This window comes from Arachis hypogaea, chromosome 18, assembly GCF_003086295.3.
Source record: "Arachis hypogaea cultivar Tifrunner chromosome 18, arahy.Tifrunner.gnm2.J5K5, whole genome shotgun sequence".
In the NCBI taxonomy this organism is placed as follows: domain Eukaryota; kingdom Viridiplantae; phylum Streptophyta; class Magnoliopsida; order Fabales; family Fabaceae; genus Arachis; species Arachis hypogaea.
The window spans coordinates 22,074,769-22,086,529 of record NC_092053.1 but is presented as its reverse complement, the minus strand read 5'-3'; the positions used below and the strand labels follow the sequence as shown (position 1 = coordinate 22,086,529).

General features: G+C 36.4%; 1 protein-coding gene across 1 annotated transcript; it reads right to left on the bottom strand.

Moving 5' to 3' along the window:
• Positions 1-8,285: 8,285 nt before the first annotated feature.
• On the bottom strand, positions 8,286-9,193 carry LOC140181296 (F-box/kelch-repeat protein At1g30090-like). Its single transcript, XM_072224832.1, has 2 exons — positions 8,778-9,193; positions 8,286-8,358 (listed from the first exon to the last, which is right to left on the bottom strand). Exons 1-2 carry the CDS (start codon positions 9,191-9,193, stop codon positions 8,286-8,288), a joined length of 489 nt encoding a protein of 162 aa, XP_072080933.1.
• Between the last annotated feature and the right edge of the window lie 2,568 nt (positions 9,194-11,761).

Here is an 11,761-nt window from a genome sequence, read left to right as displayed (position 1 = left end):
TGTTTACCACCTAGGCTTTGAGTTCTTGTTGGACCAAATAAATCAATGTGTAGCAACTCAAGTGATCTTTTAGTAGAGATGTCTTCCTTTGGTTTAAAAGAACTTTTTGTTTGTTTTACCATTTGGCAAGCATCACAAGTGATGTCTTTGTCAAACTTTATCAAAGGAAGGTCTCTTACTAATTCTTTCTTTATAAGTTTGTTTATTTGAAACATACTTGCATGGCCCAATCTTTTGTGCCATAACCACTTTTCAGATTCTTTAGAGTGAAGACAAGCTACATTTTGATCCTTTAGTTCATCAAGAGTAAGTCCGTACATATTATTAAAACATTTGGCAACAAACATCACTTCATTTGTCTTTTTATTAACAACACAGCATTCAAGTCTTTTGAAAGTCACTAAATATCCTAAATCACACAGATGACTTATACTCAAAAGATTGTGCTTCAAACCACATACCAAAAGTACATCATCAATGAAAGTAGATTGCTCATTACCTACTTTTTCCACAGTAATAATTTTACCTTTACCATTATCTCCAAAGGTCACAAAACCTCCATCATACTTGTTTAGTTTGATGAAGTAAGTTGACCTTCCAATCATGTGCCTTGAACATCCACTATCCATGTACCACATATCCTTTTTGTTCTTGGATGCTAGGCGAATCTGCATGAAGAGTTTCAAGTAGCCTTAGGTATCCAAATTAATTTGGATCCTTTGAAGTTAATCCATCTTGGTTGCCCAAGTGCATTGAAATCACAAACAACATTGTAAACTTTGTTTCCTACAACTCTCTTTTCAATGAAGCATTGTGCATATGAGTGATCAAATTTTTTGCAATTAACACAATGATTTTCTGATATGTGTCGCTGAAATTTAGGTGAGTTATATTGCTTGAAATGATTAAATGGTTGAAATTTTCTGGTTTTTGGAGGAGATGCATTTCTTTTGACAAACTGATTTTTGTTATAATTATTCCTCTTTGCAAAAATATTTTCACCAGAATTTTTGAAAATCTTTGAATTTTTCGAAAATGAGGTTTTGTTGTAAAAAAATGGTTTCTTGAAGGCTCCCTTATTTTTCGAAATGTATCCCAAGTCTGGCCTGTTTGAACTCGGTTCGGTTCTTGGTGAAGTCTCATTTTCACTTGTGTATACTTCTTCAAATTTTTCTTCAAATGTTGGAGCATATCCAATACCAGATTTGTTTGGTATAGTTTTGGTATTTGATTAAGAAGCCACAAACTTTATAGAGGAGACATTTGAAACTGCATCTTCCTTGGCTATATAACCTAAACCAGATTTTTCAAACAATGGTCTTTGACTTGCAAGTAATTTGTCCAAGTTACTAGAACCTTGAGCAAATTTTGTGAAGTCACCATTCAGCCTTTTAATCATACCATTCAAATTTTGTCTACAATGTGCTTTCCTTTTAATTTTTCAAGTTCAGATTTTAGAAATCTGTTTTCTTCAATGATGTCCAAAGAACATTCCGTTTCCTTTACTTTTTCTTTTAAAAATTTATTTTCAGCTCTTAACACATCTCTTTCAGATCTGCATTCATCGTACTTGTCAAGCAGTTTTAAGGTGTTTAAAGTGAGATCATCAATAATAGCATGTAAGTCCTCAATGGTCAAATCATAATAATTTACCTCATCAATATTGTTGTTTCCAGCCATGAAGCAGTCTTTATTATCTCCTTCAGATTCTTCTTCTTCATTTGAGTCATTCTCAAGATCCTCCCAAGCTACCATGAGCACTCTCTTCCTTTCCTTCTTTCCTTTGTCCTTATTTTTGAGCTTTGGACAGTTTATCTTGAAGTGTCCAGCCTCCTTGCAATGATGGCACGTCACCTTGCTCAAGTCGATCTTGTGATCCTTTGAGCTTGAACCCTTGTATTTGCCCTTGTTCTTCATCATCCTTCTGAATCTCCTAGCAAAAAACAAAAGCTCATCATCTGAAATACCATCACTAGACTCACTCTCTTTTGGTTCTATTTGTGACTTGAGAGCTATTTCCTTTTTCTTTGAGTCTGTGTTTGTGTGTGTGGCTTCATACGCAAGGAGTTTTCCTCTCAGCTCATCATAGGTTATGGGACTTAGGTTGTTGCTCTCAGTTAGGATAGTGGCAGTGGTTTCCCATTCTTTTGTGAGGCTTCTAAGGAGTTTTCTCACCAAGGTTTGTTCTGCATAGTTTGTACCCATAGCATCAAGGTTGTTAATTATTATTGAGAATCTCTCAAACGCTTCATCAATGCTTTCTCCATCCTTCATGTTAAACATCTCGTACTCTTTTCGCAGCATATCAATCCTCATTTCTTTAACTTTTTTAGTGCCTTCGTGTGTAACCTGGAGTTTTTCCCAGATTTCTTTGGCTGTCTTGCATCTAGACACCTTCCGGTACTCTTCAAAGCTGATAGCACAGTGAAGAAGGTTGATTGCTTTAGCATTCAGCTCCATCTTCTTCTTATCATCTTCATTCCATTCAGCTTCTTCTTTTGGAGTCACCACTCCATCAGCACTTATTTTTGTTGGGATCTTAGGACCGTTCACAACAATCTTCCATATGTTGTAGTCAATGGATTGGATGAAGATCCTTATCCTTTCTTTCCAGTAAGCATAGTTCTTCCCGTTGAAGAAAGGTGGCCGGTTGTTTGACTGGCCTTCAGTAAGGGTATAGGCAACTGTGGTTGTGCCCAAGTTGTTTGCCATTGGATCTTTGCTCCAAGCGGTTAAGCTTGATTCTTGAGACCTTAGCTCTTGATACCAATTGAAGGTTGTGGTAGGCTTAGAGAAGGGGGTTGAATCTATGCCTTCCTTGTAAGTTGTTGTTATGACCCTTTTAAAACAAACTTTCAGTTCTGATTCTATTTGTACTCAGCAGCAGAAATTTATGAGACAATTTATTTTTGTCTCATGAATATCAGAAAACAGAACACAACATAGAAGAGAAAAGCTAACACCAGCATGTATCCTGGTTCGGTTGCCTTGTGCTATGCAACCTACGTCCAGTCTCCTCCACAACTATGGAAGAATTTTCACTATAGTTAACAGTATTACATACACCAATTTTACAGGATTGACCCAATCCTTTCACACTCAAGTTCTAACCTAAATTGACATTGGCTATACTAATACCTAACTATTTACTCTTAGTGCTAACCCAACTAAGAAAGGGATACCTCATAGGTACAAGATACAAGACATTAACATACCTAAAAAAATCAAAAAATAACTCTAGGCTTTTCTCTCAAGTGTATTACTCAGCCTTTTTCCACTCATGGCTTTTACTTGAGCTTTCTCACAATGCCTTTTCTCACAAGAAATTACAGAAAGATAAACATAGAAAAGTACATCACAATCTGTAAAACATGAAGGAGATTGACTTCATCAACAGCCTCTTTGCTATGTGCAAAATCAGATTTGCAAATCTCAGCTTGAGTTCTTCAGTATTGGCCGAATGCTTCTTTGAAAGAAAACATTATCCAAGTAGAGGAACTTTTTTTAGAACACAACTCTCAAACTCTGGTTTTTCTCTCCTTGGCTTTTGAATGAGCAGAAAGTCTTCTTTTATCTCCTTGCATGTTGCTGGGTTCTTCTTCCAAGGTCAACACCTTGAGCCTTGAACTTCACCAACCCACAGATTCATCTTGACCGAAAGCCATAAAGCAGCAACCACAAAAATCTTCCAATGGTCAACTTGATCTGAGCCCTTTAAAACCAACTTGGCCCCCAAGACATGTTTGAGACCGTGGATTTACAGCAGAGAAGAACAGAAATCTTCTTTACCATATAACCCAAAATGGAGATACAGAGAGTTGAAGATGAAGAGAAGAAAGTGTGTTGCGAAAATGGGTTACCTTTAACCTAAGCTTGATATGGTTTGAATTTGTTGATTAGACTTCTGTGTTTCAAGCTTGGACTTTCTCTTTCTTACCTCTTTGATGATCACCTTAGGGAATAAGCTTTCTCTTTCTCTTTCTCACTTTTCTGAGTTTGTGATTTGACTAAGACAGAGGAGAGAAGAACGTTGCTTTAGTGACAGCAAGTGAGAGGGAGAGTGAAGACTTCAATCTTGTATAAGAAGCTTTGTGGGATCAACTTGGATTTATGGACATGGGCTTGGATTGGGTTTGATTTGCTTGGCCCGTTGGTTCCTTTCTTTGTTTTTTTTGGGCTTCGTTTGAGTTGTCAACCCATCAGCCTTGTTTTATTTTCCATTTCATTTGGGCTACAGTATTGCAACAATAAATAATTAGCTTCATATAACTATAAACAATCAACATTTAATTATTTATTTTTTCCAATTAAATAATGTTTGTCATCACTAATCAATTTAGTTAATTTCTTAACTCAACACCTTATCCCTCTTGTTCTGCATCTCGGCAGGGGAAAGCCTCCGAACCAAATTCTTCGATGGTGGTAAAGCTGAGCAAGGCGCAGGAGTAGGAAGAAGAGGTGGATGAGGACTCTTTGGAAGACTACGATTCTGCTGAGAACTCAAGTAAGAAGGATACACCGAGCGAGGTTGGGACGTATTATAGGTGGTTCTTGGAATCGAAGCAAACTTCTCCTCTTACATTCTAGCCAAAGTCAAGGTGCGCATCAATGAAGGAGGGCACTGAGCCTTCACCTCTCTATGAATATCAACTCGTAAACCACCAATAAAATAATCCTTCAAAGCCTTAGGAGGTTCAATATGAGATCGATTAGCCAAGGCAACAAAAGCAGCATAATATTCACATACAGTACCTTGCTGCTACAGTTTATAAAGGAGTTCTCTAGGTGATTCGAAAAGAGAAGGGCCAAACTCCAATTCAATTTCTCTCTTCAACTGTGTCGAAGAACGAAATTGAGCCGATCGTTGAGACACTTGAAACCACGGAATCGTAGGCCCAACCATGTGGATTGCAGCGATGCCAATTTGTTCATCTTTAGGCACTCTGAAAAACTCAAAGAATTGATCCATGGAGAATATCCACCCCAGAGCATTTGAGCCATCAAACTTGGGAAAATCAAACTTCACTCGGCTATGCTGAGCCAATCGATTTACAGTATCTACCCCGTTACCTGAGTTTGAACCATGGGAGAAACCCCTCGATGGAGAGCGAGATCATGATTGTTCCTGCATGATTTGCGTCAACGAGGATTGAATGGCGTCAAACTTCAAGCTCGTAGCCTCTGTGGCTCTCGCGCGTTCAGCGCGAGTCTCATCCGAGACCTCCTCGATGCGCTGACCCAAGCGTTTCAGCTCTGCCTCCAAAGTTTTGAGCCTCATATTTTCTACCGTGGCACGATGAAAGCACCAAATGATAGGGTGATTGATGCTTTAAAAAAACAGTGAAGTGGTATGTATATTGAATAGAGGAATTAAGCCAGAAACACAAGTTTAGAGTTCAGAGCTAAGAACAACCAGAAGAAAATCAAGCTCATCAGTGACTTGAGCTCTAAGAACATAAGCAAAATATATTTCTTCAATGTAACAGTAAATGCGACAAAATTGAAGAAAATAGGGAAATCAGAATCCGCCGAATCAGATTGTAGCGGTGGGAAGAATCCATAACCTGAGAAGATGGAAGTGGAAATCAGCACGGGGGGCAGAGAAGATAATAGAATAGAAGAATAGAAGGGAATACTCTACGTAGCAGCTGAATGAGAGTGACAGAAGAAAAGAGGGTTGAGAGAGAAGAAAGAAGAAAAATACCACAATACACTTAATGCTTGAAATCCCTCAACAACCTGCTATTTGACCTCTTTCTCACGCTTCTTCTGAGGCCCTGAATTTGAGGATCTGCTGCCATCTGTCTCGAGTTAGTTGCAACCTCTTTTGCTGACGTTGCATGCCTCTCACTTCCTTCCTTGCATTTAGCTATACTCGTATCATCACATCTTAAAAAATATATATAATTAAACTAGATTTATTGGAATAAAATGAAGTTAGAAAATAATTTGTTCTTTTTAAGAAAACTTATCCCTCTTGATATCAAAGTCTTCGTCGCCTTCACTCGTTCACTCATTGCAGCTTGAACATCGCTGCCTCTAATCCAGTCTTCGTTGCCGCTACAGCAGCATCTTCGACGGTCTTCGTTGCAGCTCTTTCACCAACATCCTCGTTTGCTGCTCAATGATGATGATGAACAAGAAAGCTATTCCCCCGGTCTTTAACCTTGATCTGTAGCAATTATTTATTTGCACCACAAATCATGAAGTTTTGTTTAATTACTTTTGTTTGGTTTTTTATTAATTTACTCTTTTATAACTTAGTTTCAAGTTTTCATGCAAAAGAGTTGAAAATTTTGATAAACAGTGCAGGTTAATTATTTAAATTATTTTAAAATAAAAAACAACTTTTTTTTATGTTTTTTGAAGTTCTCTCACTGAAATAGTTATAATAGTAATTTAAATTAAATAAAATTGATAGGGGTTCCTAGAAAACATAATTAATTAGTTGATTAAAAAATTAATATAATAAAATAGAGTAATGATACATATTCAAATTTTTTTATAAAAAGTCTAAGTTAAATAATAAGACTTAAAATAATGTTAACTAACAACTAATTTAAAAGATATTTAAAGGCTGAATCATTATTGGATCAATAGCATTTTCGTTCCTAATCATACAAAAATAAAAAAATAAAATTATTAAAAGAAAAAAGAAAAATACTTACAAAAAAAAAGAAGAGACACTACAAAATTGAACATGTTATAAGTATAATTGTAAATATAATAATAAAATGAGTCAAGTACGATTTTGGTCCTTAACATAGAAGCCGAAAATTTATTTCGTCTCCGGCCTTTTTTTCGCTACAAAATGGTTCCAAAAGTTTTAGTTTGTTTTAAAATCGTCATTTTTATCAAATTTTTTATTTTTATTACCATTTTACCGCTAACTAAAAAAATAAAAAAGGAAAGAAAAAGCGTAAAGGGGAAAGGGGAAAGGGAACACGAAGGGAGAAGAGGGGGGGAGGGGGGTTCAAAAAGAAGAGGGGGAATGGGAAGGGTCCTCGCGCGCCGCCACCGCTCTTCGCTGCCGCCGCCGCCACCGCTGCTCCTCGTCGTCTCTGCTGGATCTCGCCGCCTGATCTCGCCGTTGCTCCTCTTCCTGGTTCGACGTCGACGCCAGCAGATCCGCGAGAGTAGACGTTGCGCGCTGCTCGCCGTTTCTGCTCCTCCTCCTTGCTTGGCCGCCGATCGTCGCTGCTCCTCGCCAGTTTCTGGTTTCTTCTGGTTCTGCTGCTTCTGCTTCTGATTATCAATTCTTCTGGTTTCTGTTCTTTTGTTGTTGTTGTTCTCCTGATTCCATTATCGATTGATTTTTCTGAGTTCTGAGTTATGGATTTTTGTTTTTTTGAGTTTTGGGTTCTGAGTTTTGATGATGATGATGATTTTCTGAGTTATGGGTTCTTGTTGTTCTTTTGATGATGATTATGATTTTCTGAGTTCATTGGTGTTGTTTCTGTTTCTGATCTGCTTCTGCTTCTGGGTTCAGCTTCGCTTTTGGTTGATTTGGGAAAAAAATGGAATGATATTTTCATCCGAAGGACGATTTTAAAACAAATTAAAACCTTTGGGACCATTTTGTAGCGGAAAAAAGGGCAGGGACGAAATAAATTTTCAGCCTCTACGTTAGGGACCAAAATTGTATTTAACCATAATAAAATAATAATATTATAGCACATTGTATAGTTTAGATTTGATTGGATTCTATCTTTTACAAACCGCCAGATTGTATCGAATTTTGAATCTACTTCTCATAACCAATCCAATCCAATTCAAATCGCACAATGTACTATAATATTATTATTTTATTATTATATTTACAATTATAGTTATAACATGTTCAATTTATTATGCTTTTTATATTATTTATATATTATTATTATTTAATAAATATTTTATGGTCAAAATATTATTTATTTATTTTAATTAACCATAATTTTATTTTTATTGTTATGTTATGTTGATTTTTTAAGATTTTATTAAAACTTGTTACATTATTATTGGTAATTTAAAATTTAGAGTAAAGGACAAATCTGTCCTTGACCCTCCAAAAAAGTGGACATATTTACCCCTCCGTTAGAGTCGCTCCGTTTGCCCTGACGGAAAATGGTGACGTGGCTCCCGTGGCGCTGACCTGGCCGTTACGGGCTGCCACATAGGATGGACTTTTGAAAAGAGGACGTATTAGTCCTTTCACACCAAAACATGTAGCTTTTCAAAACAGGACATATTAGTCCTCTCACCCCAAAACGACGCCGTTTCTCCCCCACCCCTCCAAACACACTTTAATCCCCTTCTGCATTTCCAATCAACAATACTTCACCAAATCCAAAAGCAGCAAATTCAGCACTTCCAATTCTGCAATTCCAGAATCATTAGCAATGCATCCAAAACACATAAACAAAGAATCAACAGAGTAATAAATCGCAGCAACATCAGCGAAATTTCAAGAAAAATGAGAGGCAGGAGTCTAAGCAAATTCAGATTCAACAAGCAATCCAGCGACATATTCACTAACAACAGAGCACAAATTCAATTTCACAGGCTCAGTTCACAATTCAACCAGTCAAGATTGTGCAATTTATGAAGAACGAACATGTAAGAACTCCTTATAATTCTGAAAAAATTGCTACACTCTCAAATAGAATCAGCAACTTACCAGAAATTGCATATGGAGAAAACGGATCTGAGAGAATAAGAAAAATTATGCAAACAGCACCTAAGAGCTTGAAGGAGTGAGATTAGATAAACTCTCCGGTGCATCGATTACATGCCACCGAACACTGAAGCTCCATTTTTCGTCAGAATTTTCGTCTGGAAGCAGTCTAGAGATATGACCAACAGCAACATGAAGATTTCGGCCCACGACATAAATATGGCAATCGCAAGCATTGACAGCAAAAAGCTTACATATTTGCTCAGGCAAAGGGGGGTCATCTAAGGCATCCCAGGAGTCTGTTTCCGTGTCATAGACCTTTAGCTTCATTCTTTCGAGCTCAGAGACAACAAACAAATGGCCATAAACAACGACACTTGAACCGGTCCAGCCTTCTCTAAGTCCAACAGCCATGTTTTCCCAATTATTTGTTCTGGGATCATAGACTTGTCCCCTTGGAGAGACATAAAAAGGCCATAACCAGCCTTCCTTGACGAGAGGCTTCCCGTTGAGAACTGCTGCATCATAAGATGCCATATTGGTTCCTATGCTGGCGATAGAGCGCCAATTTCCAGTAAGAGGATCCAATACCTTTCTCATCTAAATACACACCTCACCTAAACCCTCCCTTTCACAACTAAACTTGATTTCATTCCCTCCAAAATCCAAATCCTCCTCAACAAACACAAAATTTCCTGACTTTATGAAAGCAACTTCACCACAAAGCCAGTAACTTTACCATCAACTGGAAAGAATTTAACTTTGGAGCATAGAGATACCAATTTACAAAAAGGCAAAAGCTTCCTTGGCGGAAGCGTCGTCGTCAGTGCGTATGCACTTGCCGAGTATGAAGGAGTGGGAGCGAGCAAGGACTTGTGGTCGAGCGAAGATGATGCAGAGGTTGAGGAAGGAGAAGAGAGAGAGCCAGCACCGCCGCGTACGAAGACGAAAACGGAGGAGAAGTTGGCGGGAGTGGTTCCGGTTCCGGTGGCGGCGATGATTGAGGACTCGGCCTGGCAAAGGAGCCACTCGATGGTCTGGCCGTCGGACTTGTGGCCGAGCTCCGTCGGATGCCATGGGTCGGAATGCTTCCTTTCTTCCTTCACCCGCTTCACCTTCACACTGAATTCGAAGGATTAGGGCTCAAGGATTTCATAGATTGGGGGTGGGGGAGAAACGGCGTCGTTTTGGGGTGAGAGGATTAATATGTCCTGTTTTGAAAAGCTACACGTTTTGGTGTGAAATGACTAATACGTCCTCTTTTCAAAAGTCCATCCCACGTGGCAGCCCGTAACGGCCAGGTCAGCGCCACGGGAGCCACGTCACCGTTTTCTGTCAGGGCAAACGGAGCGACTCTAACGGAGGGGTAAATATGTCTACTTTTTCGGAGGGTCAGGAACATTAAAGTATTTTCCAAACCTTGGGAACGAAAATGTCTACGTAAAAAAAAGGTTAGGGACGGATTTGTCCTTTACTCTAAAATTTAATATTAAAATTTATTATATATATATTTAATTTTTTTAATTTATAAAATTATAAATTCAATCTGTTTGAAATTAAATCATTAAATTTTTTTAAAAATCCATCTAATTCAAACTACACCCCAAATAAAATTAATATTCAAATCAAATAAATTTTTAATTCAAAATGGATCAACCCCAACTACAAACGTTACATCCCACTAATTCTGCATTGAATGAAGATTGTCCGACAAAGTACAAAGCAAATGAAAATTAAAGGATCCAAAACACGTGGCAGTATCCAATAAGCTAAGCAAACTTCCATCACTATTCTGAATTGTGTATAATTCATCTATGGAACTTGGAATTCTTCCTCCAACCCGCCGACTAGTTCGACCTTAACCAATTTTTCACACTATAAAATAAACTTCACAACACGAAAAAGCCAAAACGAAAAAGCCAAAACCAAAGAAATATTTTTATTAATTTACGGAAATACTTAAATCAGAGTACACGGTACGCTTCTGTTTGATGGGGTGTGTGTTTGGATTAGAGTTTGTAAACGATAGTTTATATAAAATTAATTTTATAAGCTTGACTTTGATAAAAAGTGAGTTAGTGTTAACGTAATTTATATTTGATAAATTTGTATTAAAATAGATTATAATAAAATGAATATTGTTTAAATTATATCATTTAAAATTATATTATTTTAATATTTTTTATTATAATTTCGTTTGAAAAGAATTTAAATTTATGTGTTGAAATTTAGTACTCTTTTTAAAAAAATAAAGTTCTATAAAAAAATACGTATTAATAAAAATAATTAAAAAAATTTATATGAACAATGAATACTAAAATTTTTATTAAAAAATACAATAATATACGTAAGTAAACATAAAAAAAATTCTAAAAAAAATATTCATACTATTAACAAGAAAAATAAAAAAAATTGAAAAAAATTAAAACTTAATAAAAAGTACTAATAATATTAAAAAATATTTGTTTATAAAGCATAATTATAAAAAAAATTCAAAAACTCTCATGATTGTTTTTGGTATCTTTTATTGTAAATGAGATTGAATTACAAAATTGAAGAATATCAATTTATTTTTTAATTTATCAAGTGAACGCAAAAGTTAAACGCAAAAGCTACAATTTGTTGCTTCTGATTGTTTTGTCGATTTTTAACAAATCGATGGTGGTTCGATATCTAGTGGTTTGGGAGCAAAACCTACTCCTCTTTGCAGGTACCAGTTTTCTAAAAGTGCATTAAAGCGTCTTTGATTAGACCGTGATTGGGAATAAAAATAAATTAAAACTGATAAATCAAAGAAAAGAATAAAAGGAAGGTTTTCGAAAAGAAAACATATTAAAAACAGAAAAGTTTGTGTTGAATTTAAAGGAAAGCGATAAGATGCCTTTAACTGGATCAAAAGACTTTAAATTGAAAAGTAAACAATGCAGAAATGTAAATTGGACAAAGATGAAGATAAAGAATACTTGGAAAATAAATTCACTTAAAACATAAAGTTTACAGAAAGGTAAACTGAAAGAATGAAAAGATGGAAGGAACCCTATAGAAAAGTTACTCGATTGCAGACTCAGGAATTCACTGGGATGTGAGTGTGTTTTGAGTAAAAGT

Bases quoted from the DNA above. Each gene is read 5' to 3' on its own strand.
- LOC140181296 (XM_072224832.1), bottom strand. From the start codon at position 9,193: ATGGCATCTTATGATGCAGCAGTTCTCAACGGGAAGCCTCTCGTCAAG. The intron at 8,359-8,777 runs GTGGCATGTAAT...CTGGAATTGCAG, and splicing joins AAATGGAGCTTCAGTGTTCG to AATTGGAAGTGCTGAATTTG.